General features: G+C 36.7%; 1 protein-coding gene across 1 annotated transcript; it reads right to left on the bottom strand.

The window, feature by feature from the left end:
* Positions 1-884: 884 nt before the first annotated feature.
* Positions 885-21,131, bottom strand: mpped2 (metallophosphoesterase domain containing 2b). The gene is made up of 7 exons (XM_077210568.1): positions 20,845-21,131; positions 18,743-18,955; positions 17,364-17,545; positions 16,377-16,602; positions 3,898-4,013; positions 3,645-3,758; positions 885-2,024 (listed from the first exon to the last, which is right to left on the bottom strand). The coding sequence occupies exons 2-7, from the start codon at positions 18,868-18,870 to the stop codon at positions 1,906-1,908; spliced, it is 885 nt and encodes a 294-aa protein (XP_077066683.1). The 5' UTR covers positions 18,871-18,955; positions 20,845-21,131; the 3' UTR covers positions 885-1,905.
* Positions 21,132-23,014: the final 1,883 nt, after the last annotated feature.

Raw genomic sequence — 23,014 nt, 5'->3', positions numbered from 1 at the left:
GTCGAGTCTGATCTCGTGTCTCTAATAACCTTGAGAGAGACGTTACGCCGTCGAAAAAAGTGCACCGTTCTGCATCTTCTTTTTCGCGTCTCGTGTTGGTTGACACTGTTAGCGTCTGATTTTACATCTTTGCGGCTGATATCAGTGGGAGCACACGCGGGGTCAGAGTTGGCCTCAGCCTGTGACATCCATCAGACGAGCAAGCCATGGCTGCGCTGACAAATATCCACGATCAATAGCATCTGACAGGACAACACGAGGTTATGGCCATCCCTGTCGACGCTATCTATTCTCTTTCAAGTCTGACAGATGTGGGGTAATTAACGGACTTCATCAATCAATCAAAGCCGTTGCTAAACTCCGAATTGAATGTGCGAACACATCGTTATTTACTCTGTGGGAAAGAAATAAAGCTCTTAAAGGGATAGTAGTTCACCCAAAAGTGAAAACGTCGTCCTCTTTAGTTGTATCCACTTTCACCTGTGACTTTATTTCTTCCGTGATATAAAAAGGAGATGTTTGTACAGGTCGAACAAGCTGCACTTTTCCACATAGTGAGTGGTTACCACATTAAGCAATGTTTTCAGTGGATATTATTTCAGTTTGGTAAACACAAAGCTTACATTTGGCTTCATGTGACCCATATAGCCTACATGTCTTTGCTATTATTTAATTTATTGCTCTTTTTTTGGCATTTGACAGCACCTGGTCACAATCAACTTTCTCTCTCTGGGGGGGAAAAAGCAGCTCAGACATTCTTCTAAACGTATTTTGTGCGCCACAGAAAAATTCAGTCAAGTTAGGCTTGGAATGAAATATGGGTCAATAGGTGCATAAATAATAACATTTCTTTTGATAGAGTTTAAAAAGAAAAAAGACAGACATCAGATAAAAACCTTGTTTTATTTGCATATAAACTTGGCTAAAAGTCACAATGGATAAAAAAAAAGCCACAAAACATAAAAAAAGCATTTACAATATCAGAAATGACAAAAACGTTTTTTTTTTGTGTGTTCACAAGATTCCAGATCCACAGTGAAATATACAACGCACATATTACAACTAAAAATGGAGATGAGGAGAACTGAAATGGCTTAATGTTGTCGTATACAGTTTTGAAAAATGCGATGGTGTTGCAAATCTATACGATAAACAATTGTTTGAAACTTTACAGACATTTACCGAATATATCTTTGTTTATCTCCTGAGGCAGTCACATTGTAAATTCTCATCCACTTTTAAAACATGGTATCTTTATGATCTCGAAAATTTGTACAGTCAGTCTAGCCTAAACTGTAATTGTAGGACAAAGCACCACAGCAATAATGCGAAATTAAATTCACAACACCCCATTAAAGAACGCTTTCATCTTTTGACACAAACTGTGCCACTCTTTATGTAGAGAGTACAAAATGCTCGCCTGATGGTGTTTAATGACCTGGTAGATAAAGATGTCTTCATGATTAGAAAAGAGCAAAGTCTGATTGCAGCAATAAAATTCAGACCCAATGGACCCTTTGACATGAGTCTAAGTATGAACTTACCATTTAATCCAAAATTGAATACACCACACAATGAGTTCATGACTTTAAATAACTTTATAATAATTTTACAAAGCACAATTAAATCAGACATGGTCAAGTATTGCTGACGCTTTTAGGAGTACCTTTATAATGCACTTTTTAAGATCCTGACCAATAAAAAAAGGAAGTGAAGGCAACTGATACAACCAAATTACAAATATGAATTCACAAGTTCTTCTTCGCCGACAATAGTCATTTAAATGGTGTCGGATTCAATCCGACTTTAAAAAATATTTCATTTCCATGCATTTTTAAATACAAGCAGTACAAATAGACCATTAATTAAGGAAGAGTTATGTAGAAAAAAGGGCTTTAATGAGTCTCAGGAATTTGCTGGGTTGGGGAGATCAAAAATGATTGGTGGATTGGTGGGCTGGAAGCTGACTGTACATGTGGAGGAGTTGATAAATGTTGTGTAGCCATCTGTCATTGTTCCATACCCTGAGAACAAGAAAATATTTTTATGAATATGTTTTATGTACATTTTATTTAAAATATTTAAATACTTGTTTATGCATTTAAATATTAGTTTAATATATTTAAATTCAAAATATTTTCAATTAATTAAAAAAAATTTACTTGCATTTAAATAGTAAATTAATAATAAAAAATAAACATACACGCACACACATATATAAAATAATTAGAGGTGGGCATAGATTCATTTTTTAAATCTAGATTAATCTCACTGGAATCTTGGAATTAATCTAGATTAATCTAGATTAAAATGGCTCATTTGAATTCTGCCGAAGGAATTCAGAATATGTGTGCTACCCAAATAATGACTAAAAGTAAGTCTTTGAGAATAGTTCGCCTCGCGTAGGGATGTGAATTTGTGCCGAAAATGTCATTCGACATTAGAGGAGCAGAAGTCGAATATCGGTCAAAAAAAATTATAAAACAAAATAAATAAATAAAACGCACAATTACAATGACAGAAAGGGAGGCCAATTTCATCTTTAGCGATTTGTCACCAAACAAACTGTTTATTAATTGAACAAGTAACATGTTTTCGTCGTTTTTTTTTTAACATAGTAGCCTAGGCTAATTGAAAGAAGAAAAAAACAATAAGCACGACGTAGCTACAGTCCGTTTTTGCATCGCCAAACCAGATGCTCGTTAGATCAAAAAATAATGTCATATGTCATAATGATTTTATGTGAACCTGCCTTTACCGGCAATAGCTTCCTCCTTTTTAAACAAATTAGTTTCAATCAACGTAAACTATTCGTGTGACTATGCCCCTGCGCAATACACACACATTAACGCAGGATGGCGGGTGTTCATTTCATAAACTGTACACAATGGTAGCTTATTTATTTTGTAGCCTATAAATTAATGTATATGTCCAACGGATAATGTCATACTTTTTAGTAGTGCTATCGCGACGTAATAATCTGTTTGGTTGTAAAATGTATTACCTGAATGAAATGGAATCGAATGTATCGTCCTGTGGAATCATTCATTCACAGACAGCTTACGAAGATGTTCAACTAATAAAGATCTTCATCGCTGGCAAAAATATGATGCATTTGCAGATTTGCGTTCACTAGACTAAACTGTAGCTCTTGATGTTCTTAAATCTTCCTGTTACGACTCCGTGTCGAGTGTGATTGAACGCGCTTCAGAGTTCAGACGATTCAGTGCGTGAGGAACTGAACAGAACTGATTCGCGAACCGATTTAGACAGATCTGCCAACTTGTTTGATGAAGTCTTTGAACAGAATCAACCCATCTCTGATTCATTTGTAAATTGAGCATCTCTCATGCCCATAAAAAAGATAGGCTACAGCGCTTGGAATAAACTCATTTAACAACATGTAAAGTAATGAGAGGAACGATCAACGTAACATGTAAAAGTATACACCTTGTGTCCCTGAAAATATAACGATATTCGAAAAAGCTATTTTATGATCCCAACCCAACTTTGTGAATAGATTAACGGCGATATTTTTTTTATCGCCCGATAAGAGTCTCACGTTAACGCAGCACGTTAACGCCGATAACGGCCCACCACTAAAAATAATATATATATATTATTAAAGAGAGTTAAGCCCTCACCTTCATGGATTCCTCCATATGCGTGAAGTTTGGGTCGGACCCTCTTTTGAACAGTGTTGAGTAGTTCCACACAGCCGACTCTCTGAAGTTCTTTGGGGACCCAGTCTCTGAACCCTGGACAAAGTCCAACATCACATCCTTAGTGGCGTATCATCACATTTATGATGACTTTAAAATGCAACCATCAATCTGCAGACACAAACTAATGTATACTCTACATCTAAGGTAACATTCACATTTCCTCAATGCTTACCTAAAGGAGGCCCATGTGTCATAAGAATATCTACGTCTTCAGGGATCTGGTTCCACTTATCGAGGAGAGACTGGCCACGAGGTAAGTTAAAACCCCATCCATTAAACCATGGGGTCCTGTGGGAGCAGACAAACGCATTTTACACACTTCATAAATGTCAAAATCATAATGCATATGCCTGCATGCTGTTCTCACACACGTACGGCAAAAGTCGACAGTATTTGCAAAACTGATCTCAAAATATGTTAGTTGTTACGTTGCATGAATCTGCAGCAATTTTTTTTAAAATATATATAATTTTAATAACAACTAATATATATATATAGTGTGTGTGTGTGTGTGTGTGAGAAAAGTTGACATTTAAATTTAGACTAAATGACCACTCATTGACAGATAGCTGATGGGCAACTAGATGACACATTTTTGACCATCATGATCTAACCCAAACAGTATCCAGATTACTTTTTCTTTTAAAGAAAAAACAAACATGAAAAATGCCTCAAGAGTATTGCCGCATTAGATATGAGGCCACGGCACAACTCAAGCTATTCATTTGAGCCTCCATCAGGACGTCCAGCGGTTCGGAGCGGAGCAGAGGTCATCTGCAGAGGAGGCAGATTGATCAAGCTGTCAGCACCAATGAGCAGAAGCATGTTAATAAGAGTTTTATTTCCCCTCTGGGATGGGCCTGCTGACAGCCTGCGGTAACCCGGGCCAGACCTTTATTTACCACTCTCAGACCCAGTCTGATAAGGGCCAAGTGTCTGGGCCCAGCTAGACAAGGCTGTGCAAGGCCAGGGCTAAATGTAGGCCTTGGTAGAGAGGGCAGGAACTGACCCCGTGCTGATAAGCAGAGCTGGGTGATGGATGGAGACTGAGCAGACAAATGAGAGTAGGAAGCACTGCGTAGAGCAACGTCTGCAACTGCTCAACGCCACTTCAGAAGCTGCACTACAGTGCAGGGTTTCAACATTTCTTGAGAATGTTCTTAGATTTTATATTTTCTTAAGACTGTCCTTTAAAAAGAAAAAATTAAGAATTTGAAATCCTAAAATAATGTACTTTTTTAATCATCTTATTACATGACTCTGTGGAATACTCGTTTCTGATTGGTCAATAGCGCCACCCAGCGGTAAGTTATTCCCAGATAACAACCGCTCAAAACAGAACGCTTTTTCTTCGTGGAAGTTTTGCATTTGGTGAGCTAATAGAATATTAAAACTCAGTCAAATCAATATTTTGTATACAGTTATTAATTATGCCATGCAGTCGTGGACTCGCGCTCTCTCGTTTCATACAAACGCAGCTGCTGCCATTTTGTGACTATTGTTTTGTACACTGTTGGATTATAAGATACAAACACGTATGATTTTAAAAGAGTTCAATCTGAAATCAATGTGTTATCTCCATAATTATTTATGTGGCGAAATGCTGTGTATTAAGTGGTATGACTTTATACCGTCCGTATCTCTTGAATGTCCGTCTAGTTTGAACTTGCCGCGCTGCAACCGCTATCTCCGCGGAAACTTTGCGTTTTAAGAGCTAATAAAATATTTAAACTCAGATCAATATTTTGTGTCTAATTATTTACTTATGTGGCAAGAAGCCATGTAATAAGTAAGGAATAATTGACGACAGGCCATTGAATTATTAGAAAAATAATGCACACCCGAGGTGGTAATGCGGTCACGACGCGAAGCGGAGTAATTCAACGGCCTGTCGTCAATTATTCCTTACTTATTACATGGCTTCTTGCCACATAAGTAAATTATTAGACACAAAATATTGATCTGAGTTTAAATATTTTATTAGCTCTTAAAACGCAAAGCTTCCGCGGAGATAGCCGTTGCGAGGCGGCAAGTTCAAACTAGACGGACATTCAAGAGATGTTCAAGAGATGTAAAATCCAACAGTGTACAAACATGCTTCTGTTTTAATTAATTTGTTCTTGTTTTCTATAATTGACAGTAGAAAAACTAATAAATTAAACACTCAAAGCCCTTTAATAAGTAGGCCTATCATTAAATATTTGTTTGTATATAATATGGAATAATTACGAAAACCCATGCAGCAGGACTATCAATTTATTTCAGTTTATTCAGTTTAATTTTCTATATACTTTATTTATTAAAATTAAACTGCATGTGTCCTTTGATTGTGAAGTTAGACATCGAAAATTGCAGATCAAGTGCATGGGGCTGCATGTTTTTTCTTGTTATGAATTGGATCCTATTATCGTTATTACTGTTAACTTCGCGCAGTGATATGGAACTGTAATTCGGTCAAACCTGCCTGAAACTACTTTAGCCGTGCGTTTCCCTGAAAATAATTGCACACCTTAGAACGTTCTCAACCAATCAGAATCAAGCATTCAACAGCCCTGTAGTACAAGTAGGATTATCCCTTACATAAATAACCTCTTAAAGTTAGGACTTTTCTTGAGTCCTCAAGAAGAAGATGTTTAATGAATTTATTGGGTTGCTTTAAATATTAAGATTTACAAGATATATGAATCACTGCTCACGTAGAATTAAATTTCTTTTGTTCAGTGTGGGGAATTTGCATGACCAACTTGAATATGAACAAAATATGTGTTGGGAACTTTTTCGCCCTCACGCGAAAATTCCGATCGTGTGGATTCCTATCGGAATGACTGAATTTCCCCCATGAAATTTCTTACTAAGGATGTGCACTAGTACTCTGAAGTGACACCAAGTCAGATCAGGACTGATTACTAAATTTCTAATTATATAATTATACAAGGCTCTTTTTAAAACACTACGCATTTAAAAATGTCATTTAAAAATGTGCTTAACACAAAATATGTGTGCGTATTTATTATGATCATTACGATAATCTCCAAGAAGTGCAAAGAAGTCTTTGGCAAGAGCATGACTTAAGAAATTTCTTAAGATAAAGTTCCTAACTCCTTTCATAAGTTTAGTAAATCCGACTATGATATGACCTGATAGATAAATCTGATGATTATAAAAACATTGGGAAGGATGAGATAACAAATATTAAGTAGCTAAGTTGTAGCAGCTAATAGCATTAATGAGTCTCAAAGAGCTTGATACTGCCGTACTCACCGGCATGCATTTATGTATGAGCACACATGCCCAGTTGTCCAGAGGTCATTTTACAACGAGCACTTGACAAAGTCGGAGCCTCTGAGAGGCAGGAGGTTAAGACTAGAGGGGGAAAAGGTTTTCAAAGCATGTTCCCTGAGACCTGGATCTTTTTTCATTCACTGAATAATGTTGAAATAGACGAGGAACTAGGGCCCAGTCCTTTGTACCACCTCAAAATAACAATAGAGAGAGAGGAAGCCCTGGAGCAGTGTATTGAAAACCAATTACAGAGAGAACGAAAAAGGTTTTAGAGGCAAAAAATAGAAACACATGGACTCTGTCGCTTTAAAATAACTGCCAATTAAACTTAGAGACCCAGTTAAACAGGGTCAGTCAAATAACAAAGTTTTCCTCACCAGATGCATGTTCCAGCATCTACTCTGCAAAAAAACAAACAAAAAAACGCTATATATATATATATATATATATATATATATATATATAATTACACAATGTGGCGATTAACTAATCTAAGACAATTGCTGAGAAATTACCCCCAAAAGATAATTTAAAGTCATTATTGTGTTAAATGAGAAAAGCATCAAATAGACATTACAAAAAGTAACTTTAGAAATAATTATATTGGATTGAAGAATTATATAGATATTTAATCCAGCATATAATTTATTACACAAACTTTTAGGCTACAACATATACATTATATTAATAAACATTTTTTCCACTATACCTTTAATGGGTTTTTTATTAAAGTTTTTATTACAAGTCACCTTCATTTAGAAAGCGCTGTTAACAGTATGGATTGTTGCAAAGCAGCGTTACAGTAATAATAGAAATTACCGTAACAGATTGTTTAGACTTTACCGCAGCTCTAGGATAAAGTTATTGACCAGCTAAAGTTAGTTTTGATTGATTCACTTCCGTTGCAAAGATCATTAGTTATTAACTTAGGGGTCGCTAACACGACACCGTTCTAACAGGAAAAACCCTTAACGCGCTCCGGCCACCCATCCGCATAAAACAGCTTTACACAAAAATTGCTTTTAAAATTGCTTTACCAAAAGCAATGCTATAGAAATAGAATATAAGTAAGCAATCAACAAAATGTCAATCATTGCTGTTGGTCAGGACAAAAAATGTACATGAACAAATATAGCTTTTATTGCTTATTTTGATATTATTTATTAGCTTTTATTTTTTATTAACTTATGTGCTTTTGCCATAGGCCTAATCTTTGATTTGCACATTTAACAGTGATTACCACCATTCTTTTGTGTTTGAGACAAAGATGTAATCAAATTTTCAAATATAAGCTGTCACTTTACTACTATTCTCCTAAACCAAACTTAAGAGCGGAGCCATATGTGGATACGACACTACACGTCCATCATCACAGGCTGGACTCATAGACTCGGCAGTATCCACTGTTTGTCTATCCATTAACGCTTCTTCATAGATTGGAGAGAATGGAGTTGATAGTGGATGAAATAGAGGCTGAACACAGGAAATGGCTGCTGAGGTCTCAGTGTAAGTGTGTGTATGTAGACTTGTCCATGGATGATTGATGGCAAGGCAAATAAAGGCGAATGGTTGCTTTCGAACCAGGCCTGTACCCTTGGGTACAATCTCTCAAACCCTGTAAGTTTTCCTGCAAAAATACTCAGGCTCGTCTGCTTTAACTCACACATCAACGTCAGACTCCGAGTCGGGCTTTCATCCGCACATCAAGATAGTCATAAATGTGATGTCATTACATATCCCCACATAAATCAAACAAATAAAGGAAGGCAGGATAAAATAAATGTATTATTACAGGGCTCTCTGGATCTCCTAAATTTTGCGGTCTCTTTTTTTCTTAGTCTAAATCTCAATCAATATTTCATGTCCATTCATTATTTAAGTAGCTGTGTAATAAGTGAGCAAACGTACAGTCTGTTGGTAATTATCACAAAATAAATCACCTGTGCTGAACATTAATATAATACATTTAAAGATCATAAAATAAATGTTTAAGTTTTTTACAAAATTTGATATAAAATTTGGTATAATTAACCCCCAAAATGTTTTAAATTAAATATAATTATCTTTTTTTAACTAAAAATAAAAAAATAAAAAATACTAAGAAAAGGAACAAAAAAGTTGTATTTTTTTTAACAGAGAGAGAAACAAAGCTTGCACTGTCAGAAACTGTTCATTACTGGGACACAAATGTATATGGGCCCTTCTACAGAATTGGTGCAAACTGCTGTCCCACAACCAAAAAACACACTTAAAAAGCATTTAAGTATTCAAATTTGAGATGGTTACAAAGATCCTTCTATTATCCATTCAATCCCACAATAATATTTAAAATATCAGTAAGCTTAATATAATATAAAATCATAATTTATTGGGTACTTTCAATTGGGAGGTGGCTGTCCCGAACCCTAACCCCTAAATTTCAACTTGTGAAAATGATATTGAAATGTTTTTTTTTAAAATGTTTTTTTTTAAATATCTTTTTGATTTCTTTTTAAAAAGTGAAGTTAAAAAAAAAAACATTTATTTTATATTTTATTTTTAAATCATGAAACTTTATGTAAAAAAATGTGTCTCGCATTTTCATGCCACTAACGAAACGGTGTGTGTTTTAGTCCATTGGCTGAGACTGATTTTAACCACACCCCTACATTTTTGATCAGGAAATATTCCTGTGTGCCTCTCTCGCATAGCCTCTCTTTCATTGTAGATAGTTACCATCATGTTGAGGGAAATGACTTCAAAAGTATTAAAATGTGTGTGTAACTTTAAGGAACGTCACTACCAAACACCTTTTTTCAACAATTAAGCAAACTTTTTTGGGTGTTATTCCATAAAATTTAGTTTTTATGTCTGTACAACTGTTCAGAACGGTGCTATGTAACCTTGTGCTGGTTATCATCTTTGAGCTAGGCTCAAAAGTATCTTAAATGGTCACTACCGAAACATGTGAAGATTCGGTTGTGACATTGTTTTTTTGAGTGTTATTCGATAAAATTTAGTTTTTGTGTGTGTATAACTGTTCAGAACTGTGCTAGTTAACCATGTTCTGATCAGCATCTTTGAGTTAGGCTCAAAAGTATCTAAAATTGTCACTACCGAAATATGTCATCATTATTTTGGTAGTGACAAAAGGGAACACAAAATTATTTATTTGGAGGAAATAAAATTGTTAGTACATTTATGGAAATCATTAGTGTATCTAAGTATACTGTTTTAGTATGAGAGTTAAAATTCTGTGATGTGATCGCTACCAAATCATTACTGTCACTACCGAAAATGTGCCGTCACGACCCAAACATTGATGTTTTGTCTAAAATAAAGTATATTGAATTATCAACTAAGATGTTTTTATAGTGTTTGGTTCAATGTATATTCAAACTAATGAATCATTAACTTTGAAATCAGTATGATTAAATTAATATCTTTTACAAAGAAAGATTGGATTCAAAATACAACAGATCTTATAAATTATACTTGAAATATTGTTAAAATTCTAATAGTTATTGATTTACCTGTGCTCGCCTTGCTCTGTTCTGTGATGCACCTTCGTTGAATGAACGAAATGACTCGAAAAAAGATTTGTTCATTTTGATAAACGAGTTCGAACAGGAGAGTCACGAACGTGCATCACAGAACAGAGCAAGGCGAGCATTTGTGCCTATAAAACTTAAACTTTTTTATTTATTTTTGAAATGACCGATCGTTTCGCAAGATAAGACCCATATGCATCGTCTGGTGTCGTTTAAAGCCATTTGAAGCTGCACTGAAACTGTCATTTGGACCTTGGACCGTTTGGTACCCAATGAAGTCCATTATTTGAATAAAAATCCTAGAATGTTTTCATCAAAAACCTTCATTTATTTTCGACTGAAGAAAGAAAGACATGGACATCTTGGATGACATGGGGGTGACTAAATTATCAGCAAAAGTTTTTTAAAAAGTGAACTACTCCTTTAAATTATTTATTATTGTGTTTCGGTAGTGACAAATTTGGGGAGAGGAAAATAATCCAAAACTTTATGAAAATACAATATAATAATAAGCTGCACAATTACTAAAAATGTGTACCTTGGATATTATACAATTTGCATACATACAAAATTTGTGTAAAAAGACAAGTCGTTTTTTTTCAAGTCGTTTCCAACACTGACTTTGAACCAATTCTGTAGAATGGCCCATATTTGTGTCTGCGTGCGTGTGTGTGTTTGTTTTGGCTGTGTCAGCACTTTGTTTTGATGAACTCAAATTGACCTGGACACACTCACAGTGGCACACAGGAGCAGCCGGCTGAGCCTCAGTAACTAACTAACACACACAAACACACACACACACACACACACACACACACACACACACACACACACACACTGCTTGCTTTGGAATCAGTGTGCCACTCTAATGCACAGGCCTGCTATTCCTTCAAACACCTCACATGCAGACAGAATAACTGAAATATTTAACAGCCTCTGACAGAAATGCAGCGAAATAAGAAGATCAGAGAAAGATTTGTGATTGGGAAAGTAATGTTGGAGACGGTTATCAATGGTCAGAAGAGAAAAAGCAGAGATGAACACGGGACAAAAGAGAAACTAGAGAGTAGAGAGGAACTGAGACGGGATACATACAGCACACATCCCAAAGCAAGATTGGCAGCAAATATATTAGAACATTAAAAAAAAAACCAGAAAGGTTAGGTAACGACTTGCCAACAAAATTTAAAAATAACCTCAGACCTCAAAGATAGACTAAGGTAACAAAATATGTTGTGTGAAGAAATTTGTTTTGAGAGAAACTTACATGAGGTCAACATATTTCCATACAGCCTGCTTACTAACAGCATCAGACTCCTTTTCTAGTCTCTCTCTCTCTCTCTCTCTCTCTCTCTCTCTCTCTCTCTCTCTCTCTCTCTCTCTCTCTCTCTCTCTCTCTCTCTCTCTCTCTCTCTCTCTCTCTCTCTCTCTCTCTCTCTCTCTCTCTCTCTCTCTCTCTCTCTCTCTCTCTCTCTCTCTCTCTCTCTCTCTCTCTCTCTCTCTCTCTCTCTCTCTCTCTCTCTCTCTCTCTCTCTCTCTCTCTCTCTCTCTCTCTCTCTCTCTCTCTCTCTCTCTCTCTCTCTCTCTCTCTCTCTCTCTCTCTCTCTCTCTCTCTCTCTCTCTCTCTCTCTCTCTCTCTCAGCTTACTTTTATAGAGGCTTCTGTTCATAGCTGAGAGGACCGGATGGACAGAGGTAATTACGAACAGCATGCAAGTTCTGTGTTTCCTCCATCAAGGTCAGTAACGCATGGAAAAAATTTAAACCATGAGCAAGCTTAAGTATAACAAGAAAATGCTTCTGTAACTCAACGGTAAGAACGTGGCACAAGCAACACTAGGCCCATGGGATTGATTCACAGGTAACATGCAAGCCATCATATTGTGGATAGATGAATGTGAAAATCAGAAGAGAGATGAGAAGATTCATGATCAGACTGTTATAGATTCTTTTCAACATCTTAATTCAGTCAATTCAATTCAGAGGAGTCAATTATTATTCATTAGCAGGCCTTCAAGAGTCTAACACTACCTAGGTGCAGCACATATTAATACACATTTAGCTCTCAAAATGTTATTAACAAGCCTGTCAAATCTTACATCTTTACTAAAGTCAGTGCATTACATGATTTAACGCTTCATAAAATGCTTTTAATTCTCATCCTTGCTGGTGGAAATGGAATCTTTTAGAAAGGAGGCAAATTTACATGAGAAACTCAATACGGTGCCTTGACAGTTTAGAGCAAAGCAACCAACACAGCCATTTGTAAAACCTGCTTTATCCCAAATTCAGTTCTCTTTCATGTCTTATTGTGCTTGAATGGTGGAATACACACACATTTATGTTAAAATGCCCATCGTGTGGAGTACTTACTGCTCTTGACTGAATAACTTTTGTAGCTTTAATAACAATACATTTATATTAATTCATATAATGAATGCTATGCAGTATTTTATTTTTACATATGATTATTCAATTCATGGTAAATAACATACATGGTAAATAAATCTATTGTACCTGAAAAACGTAGTTAAATGCATACTTCGGGTCTTTATATTAAATAATTGAATACAAAGGTTTGGGGTTGACATTAAAATGTCAAAACATTAAAAATAAATTCCAGCACTCATTGTAACAGGATGAAAACTCTATACCAATGCTTCATCTGCATTACACGCATCACAAGCCAATTCATAAAATGGTGGGGACATAATCATCCTAAGCTAAAATTTGTGGGGACTCTTCCCAACCGTCCCCAACTTAAATGACACCTATGCTACTAATACTTACTACCATCAAGTAATAAGCGCTATAAGTTTCGCACTGATCTGACCACACACATGGAGAGAAAACCTCACACTTCATATCTAGTGTCCGCACAAATGCATATAAACGGCTTTGCGGTGTTTACCCTAAAAAACCCACAAATTATTATTATATCATCCCTGATCATTCATTCGCAAGCACACCATAATCAAAACACATTAGCACCGAGGATGAAGCCGTGAAACGGTTTTATATGGCAGCAAGAGAGACACACCCCCACAATCTATCGTAGCCTAGCCTCGCAAACACTCACCCAAGATGAACTCAGGTCACATGACTTACGTCTGCCTTTCCTAAGAGGATTAGAGAGTCTTTGATTTTCAAAAGCCAAACCACCGTCTAGCACAACAAGCTTACACGTTAATCAAACCAATCACAGCTGCAAGCTGGAATATATGCGACACGTATCGGTGTGGATATCAGGCGTAATGTAAGTAGGATTACCAAACGCGCCGTTATCAGGATAGCGGTTGCCAAGCTATGCAAGATAGCCCTGCTTCTATTGGATGATCTGGTTAGGCATACGAAGGTATATCAGATATTTGTCTGGTACGACAGAGAGGGTAATCAAGCCAAGGTCAATGTAGCGACGGGAGCCCTGCCATGAAAGGGAATACTGAGAAATAAACTGACATAAAACAGGCTCGTCTTCTACCTTGGGCCAGACGGGAGTCAAGCCTGACTGAGCACTTTGTAGGCCAGAAGAATGAAGCCGTGTAAATGACCTCCTTGATAGCTGAGGCCCGGGGTCAGGCAGGTCAGAGCGGCTCACTGTGAGCATGCACTTGGAGGGGCACAACGGGGTCGGCCTCACGTTTTGATCCTGGCTCCCAACAAAGCACCAGGATGTGTTGGAACAAAAAGCACTTCCTGCAGGAGAGGCTGGGAAAAGTATGACCAAAGTGCACCCCCACCAAGACCACCCATCACAGATGTCTGGTTTCCCCACTTCTTCACAAAATTAGCATTCTAATTCTGCCTGGCTGAAGACGGCAAGATATTTTAGATAAACATACTAAATATAGTTTTATGTTTGGTGTATGCTCTACGAGAGATATAAATCACAACGTGGTGGTTTAAATAGTGGGTTTGATTCACTAACCGTCTATGTATTTTTGTGTAATGTTTGTTAAACCACACACACAAAAGGTGGCTTAAGAAACAAAAAAAACAATATATAGCCTATATTAACTGGAATATATGCGACGCACACTCACACAGACACACATATATATATATATATATATATATATACACACACATACACACATACTTACGATAAAAAATAAGATATAAATAACATGACAATAACATATTAGGCTAATGAGGTTTCGAATATTTATAATATTGATTCAGAATAATCTGGATTCATTCATTAAAATAAAATTGTATTATTTATTATTATAACTAAATGAGTTACAATAACACTAACTTAAGTTTTAATGTTAAAACATAAATAATATATACAGTATTATATAATATATTCATATAATAAAATGTAAATATAATATATATAACAATGCAGCCTGCAATGATTAAAGCAAATGAGCAAAACATTTTTAAAAAATTTTGCATGTGAACTTTTTCTCTGCACAAACACATTTTGTATGACATTGTTAGTGAATGAAGCCCAATGCGTCTTCCACAAACAGATCTGCAGAACCAGATACCAAGGAAGGACATAGCGACCAGAAAATGGATGATAATACAAACCTTATTAAATTTGTACACATATTTTTAACAAAAAAAACAAAAAAAAACTTCAACTGTCAACTGTCATTCATTTTCAACTGACGCTCCAGCATCGTTTCCAGGGGCAGGTGATAAACTGCTTTCTAGTAGCTGTCGACTATTGTGTCACACTGCCACAAAGAAGCTCTCCGTGCCAAACACTGCTAGGCATCTATTCACACCTGAAATCTAACAGAGCTTTGTTGGTCTCCCATCGGAGAGGGGGCCAGCCCAGTGGGTGAGGGGTTAACTGGGATAATGATCTGCTTATCAGAAGCTGAGGTCTTTGCATTAAAGATGCCAATGTGTGATGGCGGCTGACTGTGTGTGGGTTAAGAGTAACAGAGGAAGAAAGATACAGTAGATGGAATGAAAGAGAGAGAGAGAGAGAGAGAGAGAGAGAGAGAGAGAGAGAGAGAGAGAGAGAGAGAGAGAGAGAGAGAGAGAGAGAGAGTGAATGTGCGTATGTGTGTAACACTATCTGTAGCGAGTGAGAACATGTCTCGTGTCCAGCGGAGCAGAGAGTACAACAGTGTCTAGCATGACCCAGGTCTACAGAGATCTCTCTGTAGACTATCAGTTGATCTTAAGGAAGAAGACAGCCATGAGAAATCATACAAGAGACATAAACATTATTTGATTCCACTGAATCAAACACAAACTTAATGTGGGTCAATCAGTCATCTGTTACTTAACTAACGGACTTTACATTTGTTGCATATGTTTTGTACATAGCACTGATTCTGATTTATGGCGCTTTATCTAAAACTTAAAGCAGCTACATTCTACATTATCCTTAAAAAAAGAAAGAAATCTTGGAAATATGTTTTACCAAAAAATATTTTCTAAGTGTTTTAGAAGTTGTTCTTAATATTTACAGTACCATATCTGATCAAATCAGATTATCCAAGTACCATTATTATTTAATATATACACTATTTAAAACATGTTTACTAAAAATATAAAAATCCCAGTCCTGTGATGTACCATCTAGGAGTAACAGTTCAAGATTTACAGTCGACATGAAATAACATTTGAAACATTTTATTTCCATAACATTATGTTTTTATGAGTGAAACAGGATATTCAACAAGATATGTAGGAGTAACTTAAGTGGACTGTGTGACATTGTGTGACATCACTTTACATAAACTAAGCCTGATTATGCTTTTGCTGAGGATATCTGATTCAAATGTCTGATACTTCACTAAATATTCTGCTCTACAGATGTAGCAAACAAAAAGTAACAAACTATTTAATAACAGTGATTTAGAAATGCTTACCACGGAGTCCCGTATATCCTAAATCCTTTAATGGTGACCTCAGAGTCCTGCAAGTACACACAGTTTGTAAGGAGGGACTGAACGTCGTCAAAATCCTCAGGCCTCAGCTTGGACACCGAGGGGAAACGGTAGTAATCCTGCTTTACGAGTTCCGCCATAAAGTCTTTATCGAAGGTAAGTTCGTGATTTCCCGCGATGACAACTTTGTATTCATATGGAAGACTGCCTGTAAGAGGAGAAAGATAATGAGAATAACAGATTTTGGCAGAAAATGGAATTTTGCAATATTGTGGCCATATGACTTCAAATGAGATGTTAGACCAGATTCTTTAGTGACATAGAATCTTAAAAAAAGAAAAAAAGATTATCAAAAGGCTTTGACCAACCGAAAGTGAATTTACAGGTCACTGTGGCTGCCATTCGTAGGCGAAAGCATGTCTTTGATTTCCACAAATAAACAATGGTTCTGACCTCTGTAACCCTAAAGAACCTTGATTTCATCGAAGTGAATTGCTGCCGAGGCCAACGAGACCCGGCCGAAGGGCACCTATTAAAGCCAACAGATGGGCATTTTTCAATTTCCAATTTGACCTCCTTCACCTCCAGTATCAGCAAATGCCTTCCTACTCGTTAGAAATGCTGTGCACATTGTAACTTACTTATTTAATTCAGTCAAAATTATGGAACAATAACGTCAGTTTTTGCATCAAAATTACAAAATATACAACACTGATGTGCATCAATCTTAAAATAGGGCACTGGCCAGATTTGCAATTTGCAGGAAGTTTTTTGCAGTTAAAACAAATCCTCAAAACAGCACAGCTTTTAAGTTCATAAATGAACCGTTTTTGTTTTAAATTCTGCCATTTCTGGTAGAAGCAACTTAAACGGTATCATTAATATTGACCTTTTGTTTGGGAGTTTGTGTTGTGACAGCAGGGGAAGTGCTTGTCAGCAAAGGTGACAGGACTGGTTTTGCGCACTTACCTAACCAGTCATTAAACTTCTTCACTTCAGACGGCAGGCCAAGCTCTGTAAAGTCGCCCGTGTGAAGCAACACGTCACCAAAGGGCATCTGGATTCCATCAGTCCTCGAGTGCGTGTCTGAGACACAGACAAAACGCGTATGACCCACAGGCTTCGGCGCATCGTAGGGAAGTGGCTCTACCCTGTGAAAATTAAGAGTGTGTTTGTTTCTGAAAGAATGTTTGTTATATGTTTGTCTTTATATGAAAGAATTTGTTATATGTACAGATGACTTATTAGCGAATTAAGGACCGGTTAAAGATACTTTACAAAAAAAAAGACATTTTTATAGACATGTCTATACAATGGAAGTCAATGGGGTCCAAAACAACTTTGGTCCCCATCGCCTTTCATTGTAAAGGTGGAAAAAAAAAACACTTAAAAGTCATTAAGGCTTGCTATTAAATTCAAGTGTGAATTGAAAGTGTAAGGAGGAACATCCCATTTTTGAGATTCTTATTTGTGAATCATGTAATATTCTACTTGTTTTCCCAGCATTATTGCCATATATTGAGCTGATAAATTGCTCTGTCCTGCACATCTGTACATTGCATCAGGTTACATAATAGAATTTAACGACAAATGGATGTTTCTTCCACACTTAAGCTAAAAGCAATTCAATGGCACATGCATCCTGGTCGATCCCTTTTGCTTGTGCTGATGTGCCTTAATTGCATGGTACCATTAAAGCAGCAAAGGCTCGGCTAATCAGGCCGTTCCATTCTTTCCATTCATTCCAAGCCTCATTATGCCATCATCAGCATCAGTCAATAATCAGGTTTCTTTAGAGGTGAGCTCTGACCCTGGGGTCAAAGAGCTATTGTTAAAGAGCTAATCAACTCAACTAACCTTTGACCTTCCCCCGGTTAATAACACTCTTACACTGCTTTAGCCCTAAGATCTCTATTATGATTACAAGAAATTTAGGCACAAATGCTGAAAAAAATAAATAAATGTACTGGTTTGATATATACACAACCTAAAATGTTTACATGTCTCTGATTCTTGCGTTCAGTCTGAAAGACAGCTCATGGCTATAAACAAAGAACGAATAATTAACAAATAGCGAATTTGAAAATGGACTGGATTTATACAGTGCCATTATCTTGTTATGGACCCCTCAAAAATAGCATTAAAATGCCTAATCTGAAACAAAATTAAGTTAAGATGGTCAATTTAATTCATTACAACAGAAGTGAAGCCCCAGGAGCCTCTGATCACCTGGCGGGGTGAGATGAGACAAAAGCGGCCAGATGTCCTCTGTCAGCATTCTATTCTGTCTTCAATCAATCAATGAAATCAATGTTTCAGTTACAGGGACACTGTACACAGACACTCACATGTGGACGTGAGGGGGCTGGAAGCGGCTCTGGTTGATGTTGTAGTGGGTGAAGGCCTGGGTCGGGTTGGAGCTGTACTCATCCACAGAGATGGTGACCTTCCCCTGCGAGGATATTCTGCGAGCCATGGCACCTCTGTTTGGGGCATGAGCAGGTCACAGTGGTAGAGTGCAGATCTGGTGAGCAAGCATCCTTTAGCCCCAAGGCTTGGATCTGAGTCACCACATACAGGGACACCAAGATGCAAAACGTTAATGATGCAAATCCAAATTAAACAAGAAGGTACTGAGTATCAACAAAATATTCTAAATCTGTCCTTAATGCAAGTTTAATATATGACGTTTTGGTAGAAATTATCTTATATCTGCTGCTACTGATATATTCTGTTATATTGAAAAATAAAAATGTTATACTCAAAAAAAAAAGAGCTCAGCAATCAATTTTTCGGAGCCCCAAGTGGACATGGTGAAGGGGGGAAAAAATTAGTTTAATGAATCTCCATTCCACAATAAATTTGTATTTGTGAAAGAATGAAAAATTTTGTTGCACCAAGAAACTTTGATGATTGAAATAATATGTGCTGGCAGAAAAAAAGCTAAGTTTCACGAACAGACACAATACTTTTGTGGGAAAAGAGATAAGACTAAAGTTTTGCAAGCGAAACACATTTTTTTCCATCACCATATCCCTTTAGGGGCATTGTATAATTTCACAAGAGAAGTATTATATCAGTTTATGAAAAATCTCAACAAAAGAAACTATTTTCTTTTTTAAATATATTAAGTTAGATTAATTAAGAACTTTTCACATCAATGCAAGCAAAATGTTTACTTCAATATTCATTTTATGGTGAGCATAAAACCTAAATAAAATCAAAGGTTTTATGCACACTAAAAAAATAATAGTGAAGTAAAAATCTAAAAGTTCAGGAGTCCCAAAATTTACTTGGAATAATAAAGAACCAGTAAGAAATAAAGAGCTGAATAACAAACAACTTAAAATATAGCAAAATATGTTAAATATGTGCTAAATATGATCAATAGAAGAAGCAACATTGATTGCTGTGAGAGTTAAATAAAAAAACATTTTAAAATCTGTTGCACTTGGGCTGGGGTCCTAAACATCCTGTCATGGTGTATTTTGTAATAATACCCATCTAACTGTATTTTATCCATTACATAACTTATTCTTCATTTTTTTTTCTTGGTTGAGAACCTCAGCTCTGCTTGCTGTTGTTCTTGCAACATGGATTTCAAACTGTCAAATGCACCTTTCCCACAATGCTTTACTGCCTTCTCCCTATGACAACAAAGACAAAAGCTAAATTCATTGTTTAAAAAATAATAATGGCTATTTATTATTTTTAAGTCATATCAATATGTGTCGTAGGTAATTAAAAGACATATACAAGATTGTTTTAGGGGGGGGGCCTCCCTCATTGTTACCTGCATCCATTTATTTTGTTCAGCTGCACCGCCTCACACAGTCTCAGACGGGCTAACCTTTTGCCATAAACTTGAACTTTGCTCACCCTCCCTGGAAGACTTGAGACCGGTCACATTATTAACACTTATGACCAACAGCTCGCGGTGAGCTGGAAGCCTCTGACTCTGTAATTATCTGTCAACAAAAGCCAGGCTTCTAAACTGGCGTCAGACTGCACGAGGAAAGTCTATATTTCATTGTAGGCTACTGTTAATGCAAAATCTGTTCTTCTTACTATGAGGCAACTGAATCAAAAACGTTCATTCAGATAGCATAAATAACCCGTAAATGACATAGAATTTGTGCACAAAGCAAGGCACGAGTAATCCTGAGCACATAATAATCAATAAATAGAATCGTTTTACACATAATTCCTCTATTCAGATGCAGAGCTATGAACGTGAAAGAAACTTGACGGCGCGAAAATGTTACAATGTATCACTGCGAAAATGTTACAATGTGTCCGCTGCGCTCGTTTAAAAATGTTCCTATGTATTTTGAGGTAATTCTAAACGATTTCCCTCGAACATGATAACCAGCCACCTCTAACCCATTACCGCTTTGTGCCTCGCTATTTTCCCCCCTAGCGCTCTTCTTCAAAAGCGACTTGTGTGTACCTTCTCTTTTGGCCCAGAACCGCTCGGGGGTTGTCCGCTGATGTGTCAGAGACGACGGTCATCTGGTATTTCGGAAGCCGTGAGGGGTTGAGGTCGCGGCGTGCAGGGCAGAACCTTCGACCCCCGGGGTCTCTCTCCACTAGCACTCTCACTGAAATGCGACAGACGAGGAAGGAGGGAGACAGACGAGAGAGAACAGCCTCGACGTGGGAAGAGGGGGAGCCCGAGAGAGACGACGAGTGCAATGAACGATCGCTGCCACTGGGGTCAGAGAGCACATCAGAGGAGTCGAGAGGTAAAAAGACGGACAGCCATTGGGTTGCACCTTTCACCGGAAGTGTACGCAATAGGTCAGACAGCCAATGAATTTGGCAGCGTTATTTGCATATATTTTATAATAAATATAGACTGTCATTAAGGTAAAATCTTATTATTTTTTTAAGCAAGAGCTGGCCCATATATCAGTTTGGCTGTATGGTCTAGCACAGAGGTTCCCAAATATGTATATTATAATTAAAAAGTGTAAACGTATTTTTGTAGAACATTTTTTTATAATTAAAATTGTCCCAAAACAGTTTTACAGCACCCAGTATATCAAAAATCACTGTGTAAAACATATTCATTAGTTTAACACGTTAACTTTAACAGCCTTAAAGACACCATGATATCAATATAGACCATTCTTGTTTTTTATTAAATATTGCAGCTTTAGTTATAAACTATTTACCATGTACATCATTATTTTATTTTTTAATTTATGTGCCCTCGTATAAAATTTTTTTTTTTTAAAAACTTGCCCTCCCTCTTCCAAAGAAATCTGTTCTCTGATGATGTTTACAGGCGCGAGGGCGGGACAACCAGTCACTCACATGAAGTCACAGCAACAACAAACCACAACTATCCAATCAAATTCCAGATGGATAAAATCAAGTCTGGTCCTAAATTTTTTTCTCGTTCGAGAAGCCGTTTAACTCGGGTATACATCACAATAGGAAAGAAAAGACTATCACAACTTCTGTTTCATGCCGATTTTAAAAATGTAAAAACTTTTTTCATTTTTTGCAGTTAATTGTTATCACTAATAAATCTGTATCAGTTTACAGAGTTCATAAAAGCAGGGCTGACATCTGGTTGATAAGGGCAGCGGCTGTGTCAATATTACAAAGCTTTAGGCAAGTAATTTTTCATTACCAGCAGGGTTGACTTCTGCAACAGACTCCTTCCCGGAGTACCCTCTTATGTAGCCTACCAGTTATTTTATTTCACTTTATGTCCATTTATTTATACTTTATTTTAATTTCCCTTTTATGTTTTTAAAAATGTATAAACTTGACTTGGCTATGATACAGATGAGATGCTCTTTGAAATACCATACTATAGAAATAACTATACAGATTGAATACTGTTTATTTAATTGTTCAATTAATGCAGTGACACTGCTGAGTAAAAGAGATCAAACCTACATGCTCGCATGCACATCCTAAAACCTTTATTTTGTTCTTGCATGGGCACGGTTGTCATTATTGTGTGTGCATGTGTGTGAGAGAAGATACATTCTTTGAAGAACAGTGGGTGAGGGAGGCAGGGAAAGCAAGCTGAAAGAGAATTTCAATTCCATGGCAACCAGGCTGTTCAGGCTTCCATGCCTTCTGTCATCCAGCTCTATAGTGACAGAGCCTGGCATCACCAGCACTGCTCTCTTGTCTGTTCAGCACAGGAGAGCGAGCGTCAGATCATTACTGCTGTTTTCCATTCAGAGCAGAGTTGTATTGGTTTATGTGGGATGGTGGATGTGCTGGTGGGTGTGTGGGTGTTTTGGTTGGTTTGCCTTTGTTGTGCATATTCATTGCTAAGCCTTTTTTTGGTGATAAAATATGATGAATGCTCTCAAAGGATGGATCAAGATGAAATCCTCTCATGTCAGGATGATTCTCCCTCAGGAGATGTACCATACACAGCATACAGTGTTTGTGTTGTTGTGCTGCTCAGATTCTTTGTTGTATGTTCAAAGAACTTTAAAGAGAATGTTAAATATAGCCTATATATAATATATATATACACTGTATAAATAAAAATATTTTAATTGGCCTTGAAACTAATATAAAATATTTATATATTTAATACATTTATTGTTATTTAATAAATAATATAATATATGGCCACAGCACAT

Source organism: Siphateles boraxobius, unplaced genomic scaffold (assembly GCF_051911475.1).
Source record: "Siphateles boraxobius isolate OS27281-9 unplaced genomic scaffold, OSU_SipBor_1 65, whole genome shotgun sequence".
Classification (NCBI taxonomy): domain Eukaryota; kingdom Metazoa; phylum Chordata; class Actinopteri; order Cypriniformes; family Leuciscidae; genus Siphateles; species Siphateles boraxobius.
The sequence above is the reverse complement of the archived record's forward strand: the minus strand, read 5'-3'. Positions and strand labels throughout refer to the sequence as shown.